The sequence below is a fragment of the Saccopteryx bilineata genome, chromosome 5 (genome assembly GCF_036850765.1).
Source record: "Saccopteryx bilineata isolate mSacBil1 chromosome 5, mSacBil1_pri_phased_curated, whole genome shotgun sequence".
Classification (NCBI taxonomy): domain Eukaryota; kingdom Metazoa; phylum Chordata; class Mammalia; order Chiroptera; family Emballonuridae; genus Saccopteryx; species Saccopteryx bilineata.
Window position 1 is genome coordinate 75,345,460 of NC_089494.1, and position 21,577 is coordinate 75,367,036.

The 21,577-nt window shown below is 36.8% G+C and overlaps 1 protein-coding gene across 6 annotated transcripts in view; it reads right to left on the minus strand.

The window, feature by feature from the left end:
* Positions 1 to 1,817: 1,817 nt before the first annotated feature.
* Positions 1,818 to 21,577, minus strand: part of SLC4A10 (solute carrier family 4 member 10) — a 330,272-nt gene continuing 310,512 nt past the window's right edge. For 5 of the 6 annotated variants that reach the window (XM_066279000.1, XM_066279003.1, XM_066278999.1 and 2 more), the window contains 3 exons: positions 14,139 to 14,206; positions 11,600 to 11,716; positions 1,818 to 4,740 (listed from right to left, as the gene is read on the minus strand). In XM_066279000.1, the coding sequence (XP_066135097.1) occupies positions 4,674 to 4,740; positions 11,600 to 11,716; positions 14,139 to 14,206 (252 nt within the window). In that variant the 3' untranslated portion in view covers positions 1,818 to 4,673. Of the gene's footprint in view, positions 4,741 to 10,734; positions 10,774 to 11,599; positions 11,717 to 14,138; positions 14,207 to 21,577 lie in introns of all 6 variants that reach the window. The other variant, XM_066279001.1, reaches the window with a different exon arrangement.

The window sequence follows — 21,577 nt, forward strand, 5'->3', positions numbered from 1 at the left end:
TACAATACTTATCAAGACACCAATGGCATATTTCACAGAAGTAGATCAAATATTCAAAAAATTTATATGGAATCATAAAAGACCTCAAAAAGCCATAGCAATCTTGAGAAAGGAGAGCGAAATTGGAGATATCATAATACTTGATCTCAAACTATAATACAAGGCCATAGTTATCCAAACAGCATGGTACTGGCATAAGAACAGACATACAGATTAATGGGACAGAGTAGAGAACCCAGAAATAAACCCATACTCTTATAGTCAATTAATATTTGACAAAGGAGGTAAAAAACATACAATGGGGTAAAGACAGTCTATTCAATAAATGTTGTTGGAAAATTGGACAGACACATGCAAGAAAATGAAACTAGACCACCCCTTCTTATACTATATACAACAGTAAACTCAAAATGGATTAAAGACTTAAATATTAGATTTGGAACCATTAAAATTCCTGGAAGAAAACATAGGCAGTAAAATCTCAAACATTTTTCATAGAAATAATTTTTCTAATATATCACCTCAGGCAAAGGAAACAAAAGAAAAAAATAAACAAATGGGACTATATAAAAATAAAAAAGTTTTTGCACAGTAAAGGAAACAATCAACAAAATGAAAAGACAACTCACCGAATGGGAGAATGTATTTGCCATATATCAGATAAGGGCTTTATATCCAAAATTTATAAGGAAATCGTGAAACTCAAAACCAAAAATATCTCCACAAAGAATCCAATTAAGAAATGGGCAAAGGACTTGAATAGACACTTCTCCAAAGAGGACATATAGATGACCAATAGGCTTCTGAAAAGATGTTAAATATCACTAGTTATCACAGGAATGCATATAAAAACCACAATGAGCTATCACTTACACCTGTCAGAATGTCTATCATCAGTAAATCAACAAACAATAAGTGTTGGAGAGGTGGAAAAAAGGGAACACTTGGGCACTGTTGAAAATGCAGACTGGTGCAGCCACTGTGGAAATCACTATGAAGTTACCTCAAAAAATTAAAAATAGAACTGTCTTATGACCCAGCAATTTTATTTCTGGGAATGCATCCATAAAACCCCAAAACACTAATTCAAAAGCATATGTGCACCCCTATGTTTATTGCAGCATTAATTATAATAACCAAGACCCAGGAAGGAGCCCATGCCCCCATCATTAGGTGTGTGGATAAAATAGCTGTGGTAGATGTACACAGTAGACTACTACTTAGCCTTAAAAAAGAAGAAAATCTTTTTGGACAGCATGGATGCACCTGTAGAGTATTATGTTAAGTGAAATAAGCCAGTCAGAGAAAGACAAGTATTTATATATGATTTCTCTTATATGTGGAATCTAATGAACAAAATAAGCTAACAAACAAAATAGAAACAGACTCAGAGAACAAACTGACAACTGTCAGAGGGGAAGGGATTGGTTGCTGGGTAAAAAAGTTGAAGGGATTAAGCAAAAAAAAAAAAAAAAAAAAAAGAAAAGAAAACCAAGCTCATAGACACAGACAGCAGTATAATGATTACAATGTTACCAGAGGGAAAGGGGCTGGGGGAGGTAGAAGAGGGTAACAGGGGGAATAAATGGTGATGGAGGGGACTTGCCTGGGTGTGATGAACACACAATACAATATACAGGTGATGTATTATAGAATTATTAAGTGGTAAGTAAATAAACTACATCAAGGAGATATTCAGATTATACAGTGTACTTAGGAAAAACCTTCCCAATATCAAAGGCTGTTAAATGGTGACAATTACAAAGTAAACTCACAAGTCAAGAGAAAAATATTAACTTGTAATGTTAAGAGTTCTTTTTTTAAAATAAATACAGCATCTTTAATATAAATAAACAAACAAACAAACAAATGCAGCATCTTGTTTCTTGAGGAAAATAAATCACCTTGCACGTTGGGGCAACAGTACTGCATGTGCGTGAAGAAAAAGTGGGTCAGCTCAGGAAACCACAGTAACACTCTGGGTTTACACCAGTGCCATCAGAAGAGCCATTGGTAAGGACAAGCAAAGAAGCACAGTTTTTAACCCGTGTAGTCTTCTGTCCTTTATAATAAACCTTAAAAAAAAAAAGTTGTGATGCTGGGAGTCCCCTTTATGTTAAACACAATGGCTGACTGGTTATGTCAACAGAAAGTAGCAGAATATGGAGCAAGGTGCAACCTCAGTCTGGGCCCCAATGAAGCAGCTGTTCGTCTGAGTTATGTTCAAGTTCTGAATGCCATTATTTCCATAAAAGACTGCTAGATGACCACAAAAGAATAACTATCTCACCTGGCCTATGGTAACAAACAGGGAGGAGATGAATTTTAGAAATACTGGGCCATTTTCTAAATGAGAAATCCTGCTAACGACCTTAGAAGCTTTCACCGGTCATGGGAGCAACGCTATGTACCCGAGTTAGTGCTCTCTAGGAAAATGAAGACATATGCTCTAATATAACTCTTAAAATACTCCATTTATAAAATTTAAATTGTATTCATACTCTTGAAATGTCTACTTCATCAAGTTTTCTTTATATCAGATGTGTCTAATTTAAATATTATATTCAAACAATCAAAATGTTTCTCATTGATCTACTGATTAACACAACGAGAGAGAAAAGGACAAGACATTTGCATCACAATTTAAAATGTGCAAGAAAATTAGTTAGGATAAATATTTATTTCCACATAACATTTCTTATTTGTGAAAAACACAATATCCTAGTCACAGGTACACATTACTTAAACTTTGCAATAAATTACATTCAAAATATTCACTAATTTTGACCAGGAATCTGAAATCAGAAGGAAATATATATGCTACATTACTCTTATATTTCTTATAATTTCAAAATATTAGGATTAACATAGGGATATCATTAAAATTCACACAAGAACAAAATGGCTATAAAAATACTCAGAAATACAGAATTTCATTGGATAGATTGCTTATTCAAATAAGTGATCATGTGAAAGTTTTAACTCACTATGATCATTTTTAGCAGAACAGTTATTAATATATTAAAACACTGAGTGGCTGCATATGGGACTGACTGGCTGTACAGCTAGTCTAAATCATAAAACAATGGGAATGTTTACAACATAGTATCTGTATTATAAAATACACAAAGGCAACATATTTAGAATGGAAATTTCTGTATTTTTTCCTTGGCATTTATAAACACAGACTTTTTTAACTGCATATTCATCTTATATATATATATTTTTTTTTAGGCTTATGTTCCATAAAAGAAATGGCTCCTTAAAAGATTGTGAGGGGAATTTCTCAGAAGGTATCAAAATGTTGACTGTAATGAAGGCTTTGTTATTGTTGTATTTCCCTCATAACCTTAATCTCAAGAGCATTTTTTCACTTTTCATGTTCACTTATACACAAAATATAAAATTAATAGTTTAGAAAAGCAACAGGGCCCTGGACAATTATCAGATTAGACACTGAATATTATGAGGTTGAGATCACTGGTCATTTTTAGGACACAGAATACTATGAGATTTAGTCTTTATTAACTTCGTATTTATCTGAAGTGAAAGAAACACTGTATTTTAGGTAATGCTCAAAATTTCTTAACTTTTCTTCCCCTTGTATAAGCTTAATAAAGATGATTTCATATGAACTGAAATATCTACAGAAGCTTCTCAAACAGAAATCAAAAATTTCATTTAAAAGATTATTTTTCTACAACATGCATTTAATTAAAAAGTGGAAAAGAGCTTTGCAGAAAAAATGTTTTAACTGGAGATGTCAGTCTAACATTAGAACATGATTCAGAGGCAACACAAGCATCACATGACCTTTAGCAGCAGAATAACTGTACAGGAGTAGAATTTCTTGTGCAATGACTCAGCATTGGTATTCCATGATATGCATGTAATAGGGTTATTTGGAAAATATTTGTTGTCAATGGGAGAGAAATTTAACAGCTTATTTCTGATAGTTTTTTTTAATCTCATAAAATTTACAAAGGTTTTCTAAAGCATTTCATGCAAGCCAAGTTTATTTGATCATGTAATTACAACTTGAATTTTAAGCAAATTCTACTTGACTCTTTGTATTGGTGTCTGATCCTTTAAAAGAAGTTGTGAATAGGTTTCTATATATTTTTTCAAATTTAGGTTTTAGTTACATGTAAATTCTTAAGTATTAAATGTATCATATTAAATCAAGAAAATGCATAAATTCAATTATTAAAAAATGTTTTCTAACTAAATCTTTGATTTGGGTCTTCTGAAATAAGTCACTAATGCAAAGCTATAAAAAATAAGAAATAAGACTACCTTTCAAAATTCTTCTCCATGAATCTACCAAGTATTTTCAGGTCACTACAATAGGAAAATACAAACTAGGTAAATATGACTTATCTCTTTAAGAAAGCTATTGCTCTCGTAAAACTGACAATGAGAATCCAGTGTTTACAAACGCCTAATATACAGCTAGGAGTGCAGAGGCTCTTGCATTAGCTACTATGTATGCTCAGAAGGATGTCTCACTGCTCAGAAGTTTAAACACAGAAATGAAACAAGTATTACACTACTTACAGTATGAAGGTGGATTTGGGATGAGAGACAGAATTTACAATACATGATAAAAGCAGTTTTATTCATAATTGTGGCACTCTTCTCATATATTTGTAAAAAATAAATTGAAGATCAAGTTATAGACAAGTCTCCCTGTCAACACCTTGCTGTGAGTCAGCTTTCTTCTCTTTTCGGCTTTCATTGCTACAGGAAGGAAAAAGGAGAAATTTATTACTGCCGTCCAGAATGGCTACCTAAGATCTGCTTGTTCAGACACAAAACCCATCAACCCCAAAGCACCGCATGGGTGCTCAGGCATTGCTCTTTCATGCTGCAAAGCATACATAGATAGAGAGCAACAATTAACAATCCTCTGTACTTAGTGAGATAGAAACCAAGCTGCAGAATGGGGAAAATTAAAAAGACAAAAAACAAAACAAAACAAAAAAACAGAACCAAAACCCAGACATTTTTAAAACACTTCCAAAAGCATGCAAGATTAATACCATGGTTTCATTTGGGGCAAATGAATCACTGTTGATTACTGAAAACGTCAGTCATGCCCTATTTTAGGATAGCACCGACACTACAAATGACACAAAAAAGATGTCACAGCAGGTATCTGTGGGTGCTGCTGCCAGCAGCCTGTCCTCATTTATGTACTGGATCCTGCTTCTCCGTGAGAACGGTATCCGGGTCAGGAGGACAGAAACACCTCGGCAGGTCAGGAAGCAGGTGGTCACCCCACACACTGCCTTCCCGACACCTGGGCTGTCTCTTCACAGGCAAGGCCTGTCCATCAGAGGAACAATGTTTCACCTCATTCCAGAGTAAACTCATCCCCAAGTGGCCTCTATTTTTATCTATTCTTCAGTTAATTTTATTGATGGGCATGAAGGTAATGTGACTCTCTTATTTTTGTCTTCATTTTCTTCAATATTTTTCTGATATACATTTTTCTTACTCTCCTGTCAACAGTTTTATGAAAAATTCAAACAATGTGTTCACATGCACGAAGCTCATACCAAGAGAATAAACTTCCGGAGGGCAGGGGGTTCCCTCCCCACAGCTCCCACCACAGAATCCTCCGCACCTGAGCTGCTCCGTGTCCCTCCCCGCTGCTGGCGCAAAGGGTAACCCACAGCCGGCTGGGCCCTGGGCCCAGAGGCCGGACAAACCCAGATGCTATGACTGTAAACTTTAGGCCCTTAATAGAAACTTAGAAAATAGTTGCAGGAGGGGAAATCCTTGGTTTTATAACTCTTCTCCAAGTAATAAAGCGATAGTTAAAACCTTTTTTCGATGCAGCTTTTATAATGGTCAATAACTTAGACACATTCTAAGAATGTGTTTTTTAAGTTGTTTTTCCTCCAATTGAAGCTAGAAACAGCCCTTCTCAGTTGTCACCACCACCCGGCACCATCAGGTAAGAAGTGCCGGAGCTTCTGCCATCGGTGGCACACTGCCAGCGCTGAGAGCTGGTGTGAGCGCGTGTCTATGGCTCCCGGTGGGTGCCTGCCACGCTTCTCAGCACACACTTACTTACAGGTCAGAGCAAAGCAACTTTTTTTTCACTTTTCTCCTTCCATGAGAAGAGATGACAGTGTGCACAGGATGTGTTGAGAGGCTTAATTCTGTATTTTTAACTCCTCCATCTAAATGACTCACTTTTTTCTACTTTCAGTTCCTTTCATCTGACAAGTGTCTGCTACCCTACTTTCCAAATTCATTTGTCCTTGGACTCTACCTGGCTCCCAGTTTCTTCCGTCAAACAAAGCCAATGAAAAGGAAGAGCAGGGGGCAGTGAAGGAAGCCCTGGGCTGGGACAGAAAATTACATTCATTTCCTAGACGCTAAGATTTAGCTTCTCTGGAACTTTGTTTCCTCATCTCTAAAGCAGTTCAGACTAGATGGCCAAGTTCTCTTACAGCTGGAATGCCAGGATTCTGAGCCAGGTATTCGCCTACTCCAGTGAACTTTATTTTAGAATAACAGGTCCTATCCATAGGAGGTTGCAGGACAGAGACATACTGGCCTCCACATATGCACAACTCCTATAGATGCAATGCTCTATTCCATAACCTTTTGTTAAGCGAGCAAAGTCCTCATGCACTATTAGTCACCAAGCAGTTAAAAAAAAAATCAGAATATTAGCTTCATTCACAGACATGCTTCCTCCTGATGTCCTTGCTTTGGTCATTCCGGTTGTTCAGTTACAACGACAACCAATTATGATTAGTTTTTTTCTCCTCTTTAAAACCAGTGGTTTTGTTCTACAACACATCATCTGTACAATTAAGGGCAATCTTTATATCTTTTTGTGACTTGTCTATTTATGTGCTTTGTCTATTTTTTTCTCACAGGTTTTTAGGCTTCCCTCCCAATATTAAGAGTTCGGTATATATTAAAGATATATACTGTGATATAGTTGTAAATATTTTTCCTGTATTTTTTTAAATTATATTTTGACTTTGCTTATGGTCATTTCTATAATATAACTTAAAAATATTTATGTAAACAATTTTATTAATCATTGCTTTTATTGTATCAGATTTTGAGTCATAGTTAGAAAGCTTTTCTCTAGATCAAGGTTTCTTGTAATACCTGTATGGTTTCATGTTTTGCTTTTTAATTCCTTGAGTCATCTTATGTGTGGTGTGTGGTACTTAACTTTTTTCAAATGGCTAACTGGTGCCTGACCAGGCGGTGGCGCAGTGGATAGAGTGTCAGACTGGGATGCGGAGGACTCAGGTTCGAGACCCTGAGGTTGCCAGCTTAAGTGCGGCTTCATCTGGTTTGAGCAAAGCTCATCAGCTTGGACCCACGGTCGCTGGCTGGTCTGCTGAAGGCCCATGGTCAGGGCACATATAAGAAAGCAATCAATGAACAACTAAGGTATAGCAGCAAAAAACTGATGATTGATGCTTCTCATCTCTCTCCATTTCTGTCTGTCTTTCCCTATCTATCCCTCTCTCTGACTCTCTCTGTGTCTCTGTAAAAAGAAAAAAAAAGTCAAATGGCTAACTGGCATTTTATTGAATGCCCATGAGCATTTATTGAAGCCTCCATCTCCAGTCCAGTGATTGGAGGTGCCACCTTTATCATAATCTAATTTCCATAAGTAGTTGGATCTATTTCTGGTTTCTGTTCTATTGTTTATTTGTCTGTTTATGTACTTGTACTGTAGTCTTCTTTTTTATTAATTTTATCGGGGTGACAATGGTTAATAAAATTATATATGCTTCAAAAACAATTAAAACAAGTGGTTTTGATATTAAATTAGATTTCAGCACACTATGAAGCAGAAATTTTATAACTACCTCAAAACATCTATAAAAAATATCAACTTAAATTTTCTTACTATGTGACTATTATTCTATTCCTTATTACATTGATTTTTTCATTGCCAATCAATTCTAAACTTTCATTGTGATAACTATATTACACATATTTATTAGACATATCTATTATGTACTATTATAATACATATTGCATATCTATTATATGACATATATTACATGTATAATATAATATATGTATACTATATCATATAGTACTCTGTAAAGACCAAGGGATACAAGATGGAAAAGACAGTGTTCCTGCCCTTGAGGAATTACAATTGAAAGTAAAATAAAGTTATTAACCTTATTTTTTTTCAAAAGAGAGCAAAACTTGACCCTCTTCTTATGCTTCTAAGCAATCTTGAAACCATTATTTTTCAATGATACCAAATAGTAGTTAAGGAAAACATTTATCCAACAGTCATGACAGGGTCTAGGAAATCAGAGCAAGAAAGAGAATCCAGAATAGAAGAATGTGGTGGGACTGGAGGGGCACAGCGGCGTAAGGAGAGTGGTCCCAGAGCCTGGACTGCCTCCAAATGCTGCTTTTCCTAGCAGTGCAGGTACCTTCCCAAGAAATGTCAATCTTGGCTGTCATTTTTATAAAGCATAACAGTTGCTCACTTATTCTTATGCAATAAGACCTATTTCTACCAATCCATTCAATAAGCCACAGAAGAGTTTGTCCCATGTATGAATAGCACTGGTGAGCTGGGATCAAGTTAGATATCCCACAGATGTGGAAGAATGTGCAGTTAGTTTTTAGATCCTTCTTTTAGTTAAACTGGATAAAATACTCTTGACAACAAAAAGTGAATAAAAGATGAAGAAAATATAACTGCTATTCCAAACTCCACTAACTAAAAGTATCAAGGTATATCTGTTAGGTATGCAGGGTCTATGCAAGAATGAAAAACTAGGGACAGGAAGGCGGGGAACCAGCTTAGGTCTCAAGAGAAATAGATGCTGGTAACCTGGTTTTTGGCCAGGTTTTGCCCATAGATAATTGTCTAGCAGGCACAAGGTTTTTATAGTTCCTAGTCATCATGTTTCAGCATCCCAAAGAATATAAAGAGAAATACTGTATTGCTATTATTAATATTGGTTTTAGGATTTTTGGAAGCCACACTTTCTGTCCGTTTCCACTGTTAGAAGATGAAAGACATTAACCACTAACCCTAACCAAGAGATATTTTTTTTTCTCGTGGAAACCTACAGATTTTATTACATCTAAAGGTAAAAAGCAACAACAACAAAAAACAAACAAACAAAACACTCCAGGTAAACTTTCACTCCACAATAGTTTGAATCTTATGCTAGTGGGAACAAATGTTCAAAGAATAAAAACAAGTGGTTATATCAAAATATAAAAGATGGTCTACTTCTGGACCTGCTTAAAAGCACATTATTTCATTGTTCAATGAAGTTCATCTACTATCTGAAGTAACCCAGATATATATTTTTAAAACAACTAGATCTTCTAGTAAAAAAGCATTACCTGACTTTACTATTTACTTTAAGAGGTTCCTAAAATTTCATGACATAAAAACTTTTGCTTGAATAATAATAAAAAAAAAAAAACAGAGACAGAGTTTGCAGTATAGATCCACATAACAGCGGAAGAAAAGCCATCTTCAAATTCTCCACATAATCCTATGTCTGGCATTTATTTTGAGCCCATAAACCTTGAGTTCATACTTTTTAAAATCAGAGAAATGCCCATTTTTAATATCAAAAGGTCAAAGGGTTTGAGAAATTATCTTTCTCATAACTCTGATTTTCTTCCAAGACTTCTAGCAAAACTGAATTACTGTGAGAATGAATCTATCAGGCTGCAGCAGGGACAGTTGGAAAAGAAAGACAAAGCATGTTTTAGAATAAAATTAGTGGCAGATTAAGGTCGGTTGAGGCTCTGGGCACAGAAGAAAATATAGGGCCTCTTATATTAGAAAAAAGTATAAAGTTGGGGTTTTGCAGGGCCCTTCAGAAGCTGGGGCCCAGGGCACGTGTCCAGTGTACCTGCCATTAAATCCACCTCTGAACAAAATATAACTTCTGTTTGAGCCAAGCAAAGAAAGACATGAAGATTTAAAGTTCAGTTAAAAGACAGTATCAATCAAAAGTCTTTGAGACAGCCTATTGAGTAACTTATATTAACCTCCTTTGGAGTAAGTGTTGGAGGTAGTTGCAGAGAATGGGGTAGGGTTGAAAAGGAAAAAAGGGAGAGAGAGAAAGGGAGAGAGAGAGGCGGGGGTGAGAGAGAGAGAGAGAGAAAGAATTCCCAGTTTCTTGGGTAAACTCTGCACATCTAATTTGTTTGTCTTATTTATGCTGTTGGAGATAGAAATGACACTGAAGCAGCATGCCATTTTGGGGTGACAAAAACCAGCAACAAGAGACACTCTCGAAGGCTAATACAACCTCCTTTTCTAACCATGTTTCCAAAAATTTCTAATGAAGCCAGATAAGCTCGCAGGTTTGAAAGCATGGTGATGCACATATGAAAGTGCCCAGCTTTACAATCTCTTATTGCAAGGGATATATTTTCTTCTCTAATATAAAAATTTGATGTGATTGCTAAATACGGTTCTGTGAGATTTGTTGATTTACATATGATGTATTTGTATAAACCATGTGGGGACAAAGTTTACTCAAGCTTCAAACCCTCTTAAAGAGCTGAGTCGTCATAGGAATACCATAAACACTCAGTCTGATACTGGATCTAAGCCCACGACTCTGCATGCCTTTTGCCTCCCCAAAACTCACACAGAGAACATAGGCTGACCAGGTTTCCAGAAGACATCATTTAACATAAGGAAATACAATTAAAGAATAGGTTTGATGGAGAGGGTCTTACCTTTGGGGAATCAGCTTCTAGAGTGATTAGGAAGGGGAGCTTATGACAAAAATGTAATATAAAAATTAAGTAGAAGAAGTTAATTTAAGGTCATGAAAATAAAGGAACTTAATAATTAACCACTGTCCCAAATCCCTTAATCACTCTTTAATAAGAAGAAATATTAGTATAACATAGAGATTTTTCTTTCGATCAGCATCTAAGATGGCTGATAGTTTGAACACTTATTTATAAATTCTGGAAAATTCAGTTGGAAATCCTATGATGACTCTTGATATTCAAGGACATGCTCTTTCCCCAGCATGCATTTAAACTATCATCCACAACTACAGGAGTTATTTGTAATGTTTTCATACAGAGAAGTAAGAATAGACAGAACTTTCTGGAGCTGAAAGTTTTGGTGTAAGAAAGTTAGAGAAGATTTTCAAGGAGTTGAATAGGAGACTGGAAATACACTAAATACAAAATCACCATCTCATGTGCCATATGAGTTTTAAAAAGGACATGGGAGTGTGTAAAATGTGGTCAGACTTCAACAGTGTTCCTGAGAAGTGGGTGATAAGGGAATAGAATAAAATCTACTGCAGAAGATAGGGCAAAATGAATGTCCAAAGATGTTGTGTACTGGGATTCATTTATAGCACCATCTCCCCACTGTCATAGTTTTGGAGTTAACTTTTAATTTGAAAGGGAGATGAAAAACATACCAACAAATGTGATCATTACAATTTCTACCCACTTTTCAAAAGATTTTTCTGAAATACTTTAAGATCTAAATTTGATGAAAAGTTATACTTTTGCTAATAGATTCATGTCATAAAATGACTGAAATGAGTATAAATTGACATCATTTTAGAATTCAAACCTTTTAGAAGGAAAGCTTGACTCCTTATCTTTTGAGTTATCAGCAGTAATCAGAAGGTTCCTCCACAAGGCGGTCTTTGACATTTCGTCAGAAATATTGATCACAGATGGATCATCTCTAGATAATTTACCCAAAATGAAATAATAAACATAAAATAAGTAATTGAAGTTATCTAGTGATAAAAATTTAAATATAGGACAGTCTTATGCCTTTGTTTAATATTTTTGATAATTAAAAATTAAAAGTATATGTAGTTTGTTCAATTATTTTAAAAATTATAAAAAATAAAAATCTAAACAAAATATTCTAGTCACATAGAAACTTGTTTTGGCTAGTTTTCCAAGTTCATTTCAAATTGTAGAGATCAGGGGTTGCATGCTCACTGCTTAGCCTCTTCCCCTAATAATCGTAGCACAGCAGACCACTTCATGCTTCTGCTCAAACTCTACGTGGCTTCCACTTACCAGAGTAAAAGTCAAGTAGATGGACTATAAGGCTGTGTCTCTACTCACTCTCTAACTTCATCTCCTGCTCTTACACCCCTGCTCTTTCCTCTACAGCCACAATGCAATGGCCAACCGACTGTGGGTGCTGGGACACTATTGGCTCCTTGCTGCCTCAGCACCTTGTACTTGCTCACTCTTCCACCTGTAATGTTCCCTCAGGTGGTACAACCCGTTCACTCCTTTGTTCAAATGCCAACTACTCAGGCCTTCACTGACTACTCTATTTAAAATTTCTATTTCCATCCCTTCATCACACCCTCATTCCTCTTTTTTGTTTTTGGTTTTTATTATATTTTTCATCATCTGAAATACTATACTATTTTACTCAGTCATTTGTTATTATCTATCTCCCCCAACCTCTAGTCTGTTTGAATATAAGCTTCATGAGGGATTCTTAGTCATTGATCCACTGCTGTTCCCCTAGACAGAGCCTGACACTTCGTGCTTATTCAATAAATATTTGTTGAAAAAATAAAGACAGCTAGTGTGTTTGGCAGAGATATTTTCAAATGGCTAGGGAAGCTTGTAATATCAGCACCTATAGTATGCTGGGTGCTTTTTTGCATTTTAAAATGGCACCAATTATAGGTGACATTCATAATGCTCTAAAACATTCCCAGGGCTAGAAACACAACCAAATTGCAGCAGGAGTAAATCATAGGCCAAATCAAGGAAAATTTCACTGAGGGAGAAAGTAGCACTCTTATTACTACTGCATGTTGAAATGATACTCTGCTATGAAAAAAAAAATTATGTTCTAAAGAAATATTAGACTAACCTCACATGACCCTCATTGGTGATTGTTCAGCAGAAGGCAGAAGGCAACAAATCCAACTAAGAGAAACACTAAGGGTCTGAAACAAAACCCTCGGTCTTGCTGTCACTCCCTTACCAAATCCGGACATGTTCTTTAATTCCTCTAATCTGCCCAGCCTTTGGTAACTCAAAGCATATTATGTCAAGTAATTCCCAAGAGTGTCATGCGGAATACAAGTTTTTGTCTTGGGAGCAAACGGGTTTGGAAAATTCTGAATTAAACTGTTGAACTTTTAAAAAAATGAAGTACAATTTAGGTTTTTTAATATGCCAGTGTGCTTTGTGAATCTTCAAACTGGAAGACAGTATAAGACATTTTTCAAATTTATTTAACCACATAATCCTTTGAAAGGGGAACCACATGAAACTAGCATTCTACAGAATACACTTAGGAACATGCTGATTCAACTAACAATCAACAGGATTTCAAAACATACCTATTGTTTTAAAAAAAGATAAAACACTTTCTATACTTGTGCTCATACTTAAATAGTGCAGGATTATATTTTTTCAATCTAGGGAATATGATTTTACAGTCATACTCTGAAGATCTAGAAGACTCTCTCCTACTTTCTTAACACTATAACAAATTTTTCCTCAGAGAAATTTCTCCTTTGCTTTTTTTATTTTTAAACTGGCATTGCCTTATATTATTCTTAAGTCCTTTGGGACCATATAAAGAGAATTTGGGGCCAAATAATTTTAAAATTTTTATTATAACCTAGAAATTTGATTTCTTCTGCTATGCCTTTGTGCATCCAGTTAGCATATTTTAGAAAGTTACATAATATTTCCTAAAATGACCGGTGAAACTAAATCCTTTAACTCAGAAACTAGATTATCTCTTTGGAAGTGCCTTTTTGGGATGGCCTCCCAAAGTTCAAACGTTGAGCTGTGATCCACTTAGTCAATACCTAGCTCATTTATCCCAGCATTGAATCCTGACTTGTCTTCAAGTCCTACTTTCAGAAGCTATGAAAGAGAGCTTTTGTATCCATTATAAATACGAGAAGAAAAGATTTCAAACAATAGCTCCCTCCCCCTCTTCATTGTACTGAGACAGAGTAATTTAATTCCTAGTTTTAATTCTTTTTATTCTAATACAACTTTAGCAAAAGTCGACAGGAATCCATGCAGTACAAAATTTTTAAGCAGAGTGTGTAACAAAATGTTCCATTACTCAAACTTTTTTTTTTTTTTTTACCTATATACCTTACCTGTAATGTCCTTCCAATGGAAGTTGTACTGTGCCCTCATCTTCCATAGCTAGCATAATTTGTTCTTCCTGGAAAAAGAAATGTAAAATATATATAGTGAGCCTGATGAGTCTTCTTTTTTCATTGAAGAAGAAACACAGATTAATGTTTCACTATCTCATTAACCCCAGGACCTTCCACTTTGTTTGCATTCATTAACGCTAGCACAGGTCCTTTTAATAAAGAAAGCATCAGCTACCAGGAACAGAAGTAATTAATGAGAATTTTATATCACAAGGTAATTTAAATGCTAACAACAATCTCCTTGATGTTAAAACATGGTTAATTTCCAAGCAGATTTTAAAAAAAATTAATCTAAATTTTACCAGGACAAAAGTGTGAGTTATATAATTGTTTTTATTGTTATAAAGTTGAAATTATATTCCTAGCATGCTCTATTAGAAGGGAATAAGGATGTGTTTATAGCAGTGGTTCTCATACATGAGTCTACTTTAGAGTCATCGAAGGGCTTGTTAAAAATACATATTACTGGGCCCCGCTTCCCGAGTTTCTTATTCAGTAGGTCTGAAGTAGGGCCCAAGAATTTACATTTCTTTTAAGTTTCCAGATGACGACTGATTATGCTGGTCTGAGGATCATACCTTGGGAACCACTACTCTAGAGACTTAAGAGACTGGAAAACACTCAATAGAAGATATTTTCTTGTATGGACCAAAACATAGATGTGTTGGCTACTTAGGGATGCATGTTAGGTTTTTGTTTTATGCTTCAGATTTCTTGTTACAATAACAATATCCTGCCCTTCCTAAAGGGTAAAAATGCTTTATATATTTATTTCTTTGTATATAATGTTTAACATTATATCTTTGGGGTGAAGATAATCTTATGTTACCACACTGAAATGTCCTGGTTTAGTTTCAATAATGTTATTATCAACTTCTTTCCATACACCAAAAAAGAAACTTAGTTATATATAGATTATAGTTTTGTTTGATGAATTTATTTTCAAAGGGTCAGTTAGCAATGTGCAAGTTCAGAGAACTATTTGGCACCATTTAAAAATGTTAGCATTATTGGCCCAAACTCTAAAAATGAAATTTTAAGTTGTGTAAAGTTAAAGAGCAGGGTAAATCCCTGACCAAATGGGAACTGAAAAGAGAAAAGAGAAATAACTTAGAGGATCATTGTCCCTGTCAGTAGCTCAGCAGTAGTTTGGCTAATTTAAATCAGCTTCAGGAGAGATAGGACCTTTGGCTGATGTCATTAACCGGAGCACACAAGGCTGTTCCTAGCATCCTTGGTATGCAGACCTCGTTTGCACATTGCCTAGACTGAAGAGACCTAGCCATATTTTTTGTTACTTAAAGAAACAGTGTTTGCTAGAGCTTCTTTAACTAACCTATGAATATATAATATAATGTAGGGGCAGTTCTCATTTTTACTATTGGAGTGCTTGCTTATACATCTAACCTGCTGACCAAGGCAGGCTTCCCTCTGCTGGGATCCTGGCCGGTCTGCATACCAAATATCTCTGCCCAGACTATGCTGTGGAATTAGGGAGAGGCCAGGGGAGTGCATGAGTTCTGCTGCTTATAAGCGCCCCTCCTTCCAAACCCTGCTACATTTATTTATACTCTGTGGTACCAATGGCACGTGTCTCTTACCTCTTTGCATTGCAAAAATTAACTCTCTTTCTCTGTTGTTAAATTTTTTCTTTAAGGTCCATGAGATGTACTTTATTACTTGTGTATTATGCCTGTTCCTCCTGGCATTTGGTAGTACTATTAGAATCAATTTATGTTGAGTAGAAAGTACCATTGGTTTTAAATTACACATTTAATCATCTGAGCAGAGCTATTCTGCAGCCTAGAATGAGGCATGCCTTGAAATTGGGTTAGTCACTATATATGGAACGTAAGATATATGTCATATTAACTTATAGGCACATCTTAGAGCCCATGAGCAGAGCATCTGTATTCTTTCAGACAGGTATTATTATTTTTCTGAAGAAAAGGTAACCTTAACAAACATGGATGAACATAAAGTGGAAACATTCAGTGATCCCAAATGCTATTTAAGTAAAACCAAGATATAAGCAAAATGCAATTCTTTCCTTTATTATCCACTGAAAGTTAAGCGTTTTATATAGTATTTTCCCGGACTAACTCAGAATAAAGTGTCAGAAAGACATGTAGAAAGGTTTACTAAAAGAGCAAAATTCCAGAAAGCTGGAGAGAAGAACAGCCATCAATGCCGAGGTGGCCTGGCAGCAGAAAAACAAGGCTCGGGATACAATCGAACAGCAAGAAAACTTGGACCAAAGCTTTGGGAACAATTTTGTTTTTTCCTCAGATGATTTTCCACTTTTCTTTCAAATTGCTTTCAATAATTATTTTGCACTCTGTGGCTTGTTAGCATGTGTGGGCTTTATACTAGTCATAATTCTATCCAAACAAAAACTCATCACCTCTAAAGATAGCATTTCCAAGCCATGCTTATCTGAAGAGAAGGTGGCAGAGCAGCCGCTGCCTTCCATGCCAGAAGGAGGTTGGGTGGGCCCAGGGCTCGGGATGGAGGGCCGGCTGCATCCGAGGCAGCACTCTAAGGAAGCCAAAAATTGAGACTTTCTGGGGAGGAGCAGTCAAATCAGGCACGAGCCATCACGACAGCCACAACCTAGTTTATCTCAGTCATACAGGAAAAGAAAGACAGTGAGAGCACAACACTAACTGGGTGTCCATCACTTTGAAAGAGAATGAGGTCCATTCGGCACCCCATTTACACAGGGTCCATCACAAATATGCTGAATCCTACCTACAACACGATGAAGATGTTAAAAGGACAATGATCAAACTGTACCAAGAATATTTGAGGGGGTTTGTCAATTTAAGGAATATTCATTCTGCAATTGAACACCAACTTTTAATTAAGATAGTCCAAAGCATTTTTCAGATATTAAATAAGGGAAGGACAGTTAATGCTATATCCAGTAAAAGGCAGCAAAATTGAGGCTTAAAAACAATCAATGGGTATACAACATAATCGAACGCCAAAATGATCTGGAAATGTATTCTCTAAATCTGTGTCACCCCATTAAAATTAATTGTTTAAATAAAATTATTAAAAAACAACAAATAAACAAACAAAACCCAATCTATTCAAAAGCACTCAAACATCTACTGAGCATGTATTATGTGCTAGGCCCATAGTGAATAATAATCCAGGAGATATTTAACAAATATATGTTAAGCATCAATGTTTTTCAACCACTGGTCCTCAGACTAGTCCGCTAGAAATTTCGTGCTGTTCCGTGAAAGCGTTATGCACCTTGATGCCATATGAAGATTATAGACCCAATGATCTTAGTCAAATTCTCTATGGCAGGGTGATTTCTGCCTTAGCAGTCTCTGAAATAATTCTCCTATTTTCATCAGTCCCCAAGTGTAAAAAGTTTGAAAACCATTGGTCTATATGACAAGTAGTCTTCTAGGTACTAGGAATACAGCAGAAAAAAAAAGAAACTTATTTGTTCAGTTTGGGAGTAGAAGAGATGAAACTTGAGGTAGGAAGAAAATAGGTAGTCCAAGGATAAAATGTAGTTATAAATAAGAAGTGTTTGTATGACAATGAACAATCAGCCTGCCTGGAGCCAAAGCCTGTGCTGAGTATTATTGGAAAATAAAATTGGAGTTTATTTGTGGGGCATTTTATTTATTTATTTTTTAGTAAGAGAGATGAAGACAGAGAGACACAGAGAGAGAAATATAGGGACAGACAAACAAGAAGGAGAGAGATAAGAAGCATCAATTCATTGTGACGCCTTAGTTTCTCATTGATTGCTTTCTCATGTGTACCTTGACCAGGGGCTACAGCAGAGCATGTGACCCCTGGCTCAAGCCAGCAACCTTGTGCTCAAGCTGGTGAGCCTGTGCTCAAGCTGGTGACCTCAAAGTTTCGAACCTGAGTCTTCTACATCCCAGTTCAATGCTCGATATCTGCTGCACCATTGCCTGGTCAGGCAATTTGTGGAGTGTTTTGATTAATAGGATGCTAGATAGAAAATTACGTTATGAATCTAAATTATATTTTTGATAGCATAAAAATTATAATTCATATACTATGATACCTAACAAACTACCTTCAGTGAAGTAAGTAGCTTCTATTACTACATCCACTTCTCAGGTAAAGGTAAGGCCCTCAAAGAGCCCCAAGTACAAACAATAGCAGCTTTAATGATGACAGCTGAAAAGAAAAAAAAGGACAGAGGAGGTGTCCAGACAGAATTCATATAAATAGATGGATGCAACATGTTTTTAATCAGAATATTTGATTGTTTCTAAATAACTTATCTAAAGGACTATAAAATACAAAAATTCTGATAGCATGACCTTGAATTCAAAAGAGTATATTCTAGCCCTGGCCAGTTGGCTCAGCAGTAGAGCATCGGCCTGGCATGCGGGGGACCCAGGTTCGATTCCCGGCCAGGGCACATAGGAGAAGCGCCCATTTGCTTCTCCAACCCCCCTCCTTCCTCTCTGTCTCTCTCTTCCCCTCCTGCAGCCAAGGCTCTCCTTGGCCTCTGCCCCAGGCGCTAGAGTGGCTCTGGTCTCAGCAGAGCGATGCCCTGGAGGGGCAGAGCATCACCCCCTGGTGGGCAGAGCGTCGCCCCTGGTGGGCATGCCGGGTGGATCCCGGTTGGGCGCATGCAGGAGTCTGTATGACTGTCTCTCCCTGTTTCCAGCTTCAGAAAAATACAAAAAAAAAAAAAAGAGTATATTCTGGAGATACAACTTCTGTGGTTTTAGGAAAAGTCTTATCTCAAATTTTAGCACTCATCAGAATCACCGAGAGGTCTAGTCAATGCAGATTATTGGCCATATCCCCAAAGATTTGAGTAGAAGATGCGGAGTAGAGTCCCAGAATTTGCCTTTCTAACAGGTTGAGGGTGTTGGCTGATGCAGAGGAAGCCCTGAGACTCACTTTGAAAACCCACTGCTTGAGGGAAAATATGTTTACCTCACTCTAAGATTCAATTAGAAATAACATTTGTCTGTATAATAATCAGGCCATGCTTCCCAAATCCATGACCAATTCTGATCTTCCTTAGCAGCAACACATGCTCTGTAATTTGTTTAATTGCACTTGTTTTTAGATTGCTTTTGCATCTTCTTGGCCTGGTTCATGATCCTGCTTCATACGATGACAAGTCTCACTTGCCCCCTGTTTGCCTTTTCTTATGGCATATATGTTAGAGTGAACCTCTCATAACCCAAGAGGTGTCACTATCATGATCACTGCCCAGAGTTGAATTTCCAGGATTTCCCAAACATCCACCGCCTTCTTCCTCGCCACCTCCTTCCCACCACCCAGGAGCAAACATTCTGCTGGGGTTTTCTGCTTTTAACAGCAGCCCATTTGTCAACTGTGTACAACGTCCTAGAGGATATTTAAGTAGCAAGGAAGGCATGTTGGTACTCTGAGCACATTTGGACATCCAGAATTTGATTCTGCAGGCTTCCCTTTACACAGAGCAATGTGCAAAATGTCAGGGTTCCAATATTCATTTCTATCCTGATTATAATCCTTTCTTTCTAAAAACTGAAGCATATGCATATGCATATGCATGAAGTACATGAAAATTTGGAACAGAAGCTCTGCGACCTTGGACTGGCCTGTGTAGCTATTTATTCTGCTTAACTCATTATTGAATTGTAAGGTCAGACTAATGTTTTCTGAATGCCATTAAACCAGAAATGGGCCACTGATAGGAAAACCCTGGAGCAGTAAGGTACAAGCTTGTGACTATCATCAGAAGGACAAAGGTGAGCCTTATTTAAATTCAAGTCTCAAGGATTTGAGACATCTCTGCTATTTATCATCTTCCCAGATCAAATCAAAGTCAGGGGATCCCAGCCTGCAGGAGTCCATAGCCTCAGTAATGTGAAATACTAAGATTAGCTGACCAAGCAGAAAATCAACCAGAATTTAAGTTTCAATGTATCACTTCTTAAATCTTCTTACTTTCTATATTGATCGCACTCATTTAATACAAATTCTAAGTTAGACAAGTTAGACAATGAACATTTTTAAACTTCTTTTTCTCATTCCAGTTGTCAGGTAGAGAATTATCTTTTTCTTTTTTTTTCTTTTTAGGCACTGGTCAGACCTGTATTTTAATGTTCAATTTTGGATGATTTCTTCTCTGTATTATTGATTCTCTCGTATCTTTTCATGTACCGAGGATCACATGAAGGGATCATTATATTAATCTATTTGAAATTAGAAGGGTCTGCAAACCTGCCTGATTTAATGTCTTTCAAGGCCTTTTCCCTCACTTTTCTCATATGCACATGCCTCAATAAATCTTTAATGTATTTGTATATCCTTATGAAAAACACAAATTCCAGGAAATTTAGTAATACAGTGGTACCTTGAAATACAAACAGACCAACATACAAATTTTTTTTTAAAGATATGAGCTGCAACTCTGTCCATATTTTTGTTCGAGATCCGAGTAAAATTCTGAGATACGAGTCATGATTCGGGAAGCTGCCGCTAGTTGGCGCATTGGTGCACGGGTCCAGTGTCAGCAGTAAGATATACGAGTTGACTGACTTACAAGCTCGGTTACAGAACGAATTAAATTTGAATCTCGCCCTGGCCGGTTGGCTCAGCGGTAGAGCTTCGGCCTAGCGTGCGGAGGACCCGGGTTCGATTCCCGGCCAGGGCACACAGGAGAAGCGCCCATTTGCTTCTCCACCCCTCCGCCGCGCTTTCCTCTCTGTCTCTCTCTTCCCCTCCCGCAGCCAAGGCTCCATTGGAGCAAAGATGGCCCGGGCGCTGGGGATGGCTCTGTGGCCTCTACCTCAGGCGCTAGAGTGGCTCTGGTCGCAACATGGCGACGCCCAGGATGGGCAGAGCATCGCCCCCTGGTGGGCAGAGCGTCGCCCCTGGTGGGCGTGCCGGGTGGATCCCGGTCGGGCGCATGCGGGAGTCTGTCTGACTGTCTCTCCCTGTTTCCAGCTTCAGAAAAAAGAAAAAAAAAAAAAATTTGAATCTCAAGGTACCACTGTATTTAATTCTAAAATCATTATCTTCATAATCAGCAAACAGGAAACACTCACTAGAGTACAGTGGATCTGCAATATAAAAAGCTTAGAGGTTCATTAAATAGTGTCTCGGCCTATCCCAGGTTAAGCAATTCCAGGATGGACTTGTGGCACATGTACATATAAGTACCGTATGCATTTAGCTATGTGAGTGGACCGGGCAATGAAAATTGAAGATTCTAATACATTTATGACTACTATCAAATTTGTTCTCTTCTATTTCATTGATATATAAAGGAAAAAACAAAAAATTTTAATGATAAAAACAGACATGATATGTTGTACAATATACAGAAATATCATTTTTCATTTTACAGAGTTCTAAAAGGG